Genomic DNA, 1,982 nt, shown 5'->3' on the forward strand with positions numbered 1-1,982 from the left:
AATATTTCCAGTTTTAAGAAATGTAAGTGGCTGTGGTTTCAGTTTAATTGAAGACAATAACTGTAATTGTAACAATAATCGAAACATCGTAGTTACAATTTTCTTTCGAGTTAATATTGCCTCCCTATTACAAAGATAAGCTGAAGTTTTTAAAGTTGCAAAATTATTCTGCAAGAATCTTAGCAACCTTCACTTGTTTTGCAGTTCAAACTATACAGCTGGATGGTTTCACATAAAGGGACAATTATTCCTGTCATCCTCATAATTAAGGACAGATACTAAAAAGCCTTTAAAACCAAAATATGCTACAATCTCCGCGACTTGTTCCCATCCGGTACCAATCCCTGACGTGTTTCCACCTCCTGCCCGTTCCCTGGATTCAGCAGATCTCTCCAACCAAGATAGGGGCGTTCTTTCATTTGATGATAATGCAGGAGACTGATTCCCTCCTCGCTCTAAATGGTTTAATCCGGAACAGGTATAATAACCAGAGCAAAGCGAACGACGTTTTCACTGCCTCCACTTGGGACGTGCAAACATCGAAGTGCAAAACAAGCCGCGCTTTCTGAATGAAAGCAGCGAAAACCGATCTCTGCGGGCTAGCAGTCAAGAGTCCGGGGGAATTGGCACTTGGGGCATTTGGACTGAGCATTCGTGAATGCGCTGGCTGAAGCCACCTGTTCCGTTTCAAGTTGGGGTGCTAGAAGTTAGCAGCAATGAATTCGACGTTAGTGAATCAGACTGCCAGTCTTGTGTACTCTAACCGCACCGATTCTCCGGATTCGATCATCAGATGCTGTAGCAATAACTACTCCTCGGTGGTGACCGACGAGGACTTCGTGCTGACCGCTCCCGATGAGAGAAACCTTTACATCATGAGAGTGGTCCAGATCGCAGTGATGTGTGTCTATCTCTCACCGTCGTTTTCGGGATATTTTTTCTCGGCTGTAATTTGCTGATCAAATCAGAAGGCATGATCAACTTTTTGGTCAAGGACAGGAGACCTTCCAAAGAGGTAGAAGCCGTAATTGTCGGTCCATATTAACAGCGCCCACTAAAACAACAAAATGATGACAGCGTTTCAGATTGCTGATAACGCCTTTGCCATGAACTCCTGTAGACATGCCCTGCACCAGCCCAGAGATATAAAGGGACCTTTTGTGCAGATCAGTATTTCAAGCGTAGAAAGAGGAAACCAAGCACTTGGGATGGACCCTGACAATGTCTGGTTAACAGTGGACTTTGGTCAGAAACGTAACGGCGATATTTTGGACCGTCTTCTGGCATTGACCAGACACTGACTATACCCTGTCTGAAGCCATTTGCCAATTTCTTTCTGTGGCCAAAGTAGATCAATAAAGAATGTATAGGAATCATTGCACAAGGCAAAAAGAGCAGTTCAAAACTTGCTACGTGAACGACTTTCCCGACTGCTGAGTTGTAGATATAATCGCCTTCTTTATTGCGCTCTGATATTTTTGTAAAATAGTTATCCTTTTATTGGAAATCGGCAGTGCATCTTGGACGTCCGTCGCTTACAATTTTCCTACAAAACATTTCAATCCCTTTTTTTGGCAAAACCGTGTAATGTCAAATGTATTTTTAATGTAATTGTATAAATTGCAATTTAATAGGAATTATCTATTTCAGAACGGCAGGTTGTCAGTACGGTCACTGAGCCTTTAGCATATATCCGCACGGGTAACAAACGTGTTATGAGAAGTCCACAGCATTTTGTATTGCAAAATATGATTAAAATATATACATTTATTTTTGGGATTGTTATTTCTCTGAATGATGAATAAAAAGTTAGCTTTAGAAGATTTAGCGATGAGCTGTTTATTATGAATTAATGTGAAAAGTTATGTCAGCTGTGGGAAAAGGGGAGACGTTGACAATCAGTGCTCCCCAGAGCGATACTGATCGCTCGCTGATCGCTGAAGTCTTTCTCCAGCTGTCTAAAGATAACCTAGTGGTATCTG

The 1,982-nt window shown here is 41.8% G+C and overlaps 1 protein-coding gene across 1 annotated transcript; it reads left to right on the plus strand.

Annotated features, from left to right (window-relative positions):
* The first annotated feature begins 530 nt into the window (after positions 1-530).
* Positions 531-1,738, plus strand: rprma (reprimo, TP53 dependent G2 arrest mediator candidate a). The gene is given in 2 exon segments (XM_052024028.1): positions 531-903; positions 906-1,738. Coding segments are annotated over 2 exon segments (327 nt in total). The 5' UTR covers positions 531-716; the 3' UTR covers positions 1,046-1,738.
* Positions 1,739-1,982: the final 244 nt, after the last annotated feature.

This window comes from Pristis pectinata, chromosome 1 (genome assembly GCF_009764475.1).
Source record: "Pristis pectinata isolate sPriPec2 chromosome 1, sPriPec2.1.pri, whole genome shotgun sequence".
Lineage (NCBI taxonomy): Eukaryota > Metazoa > Chordata > Chondrichthyes > Rhinopristiformes > Pristidae > Pristis > Pristis pectinata.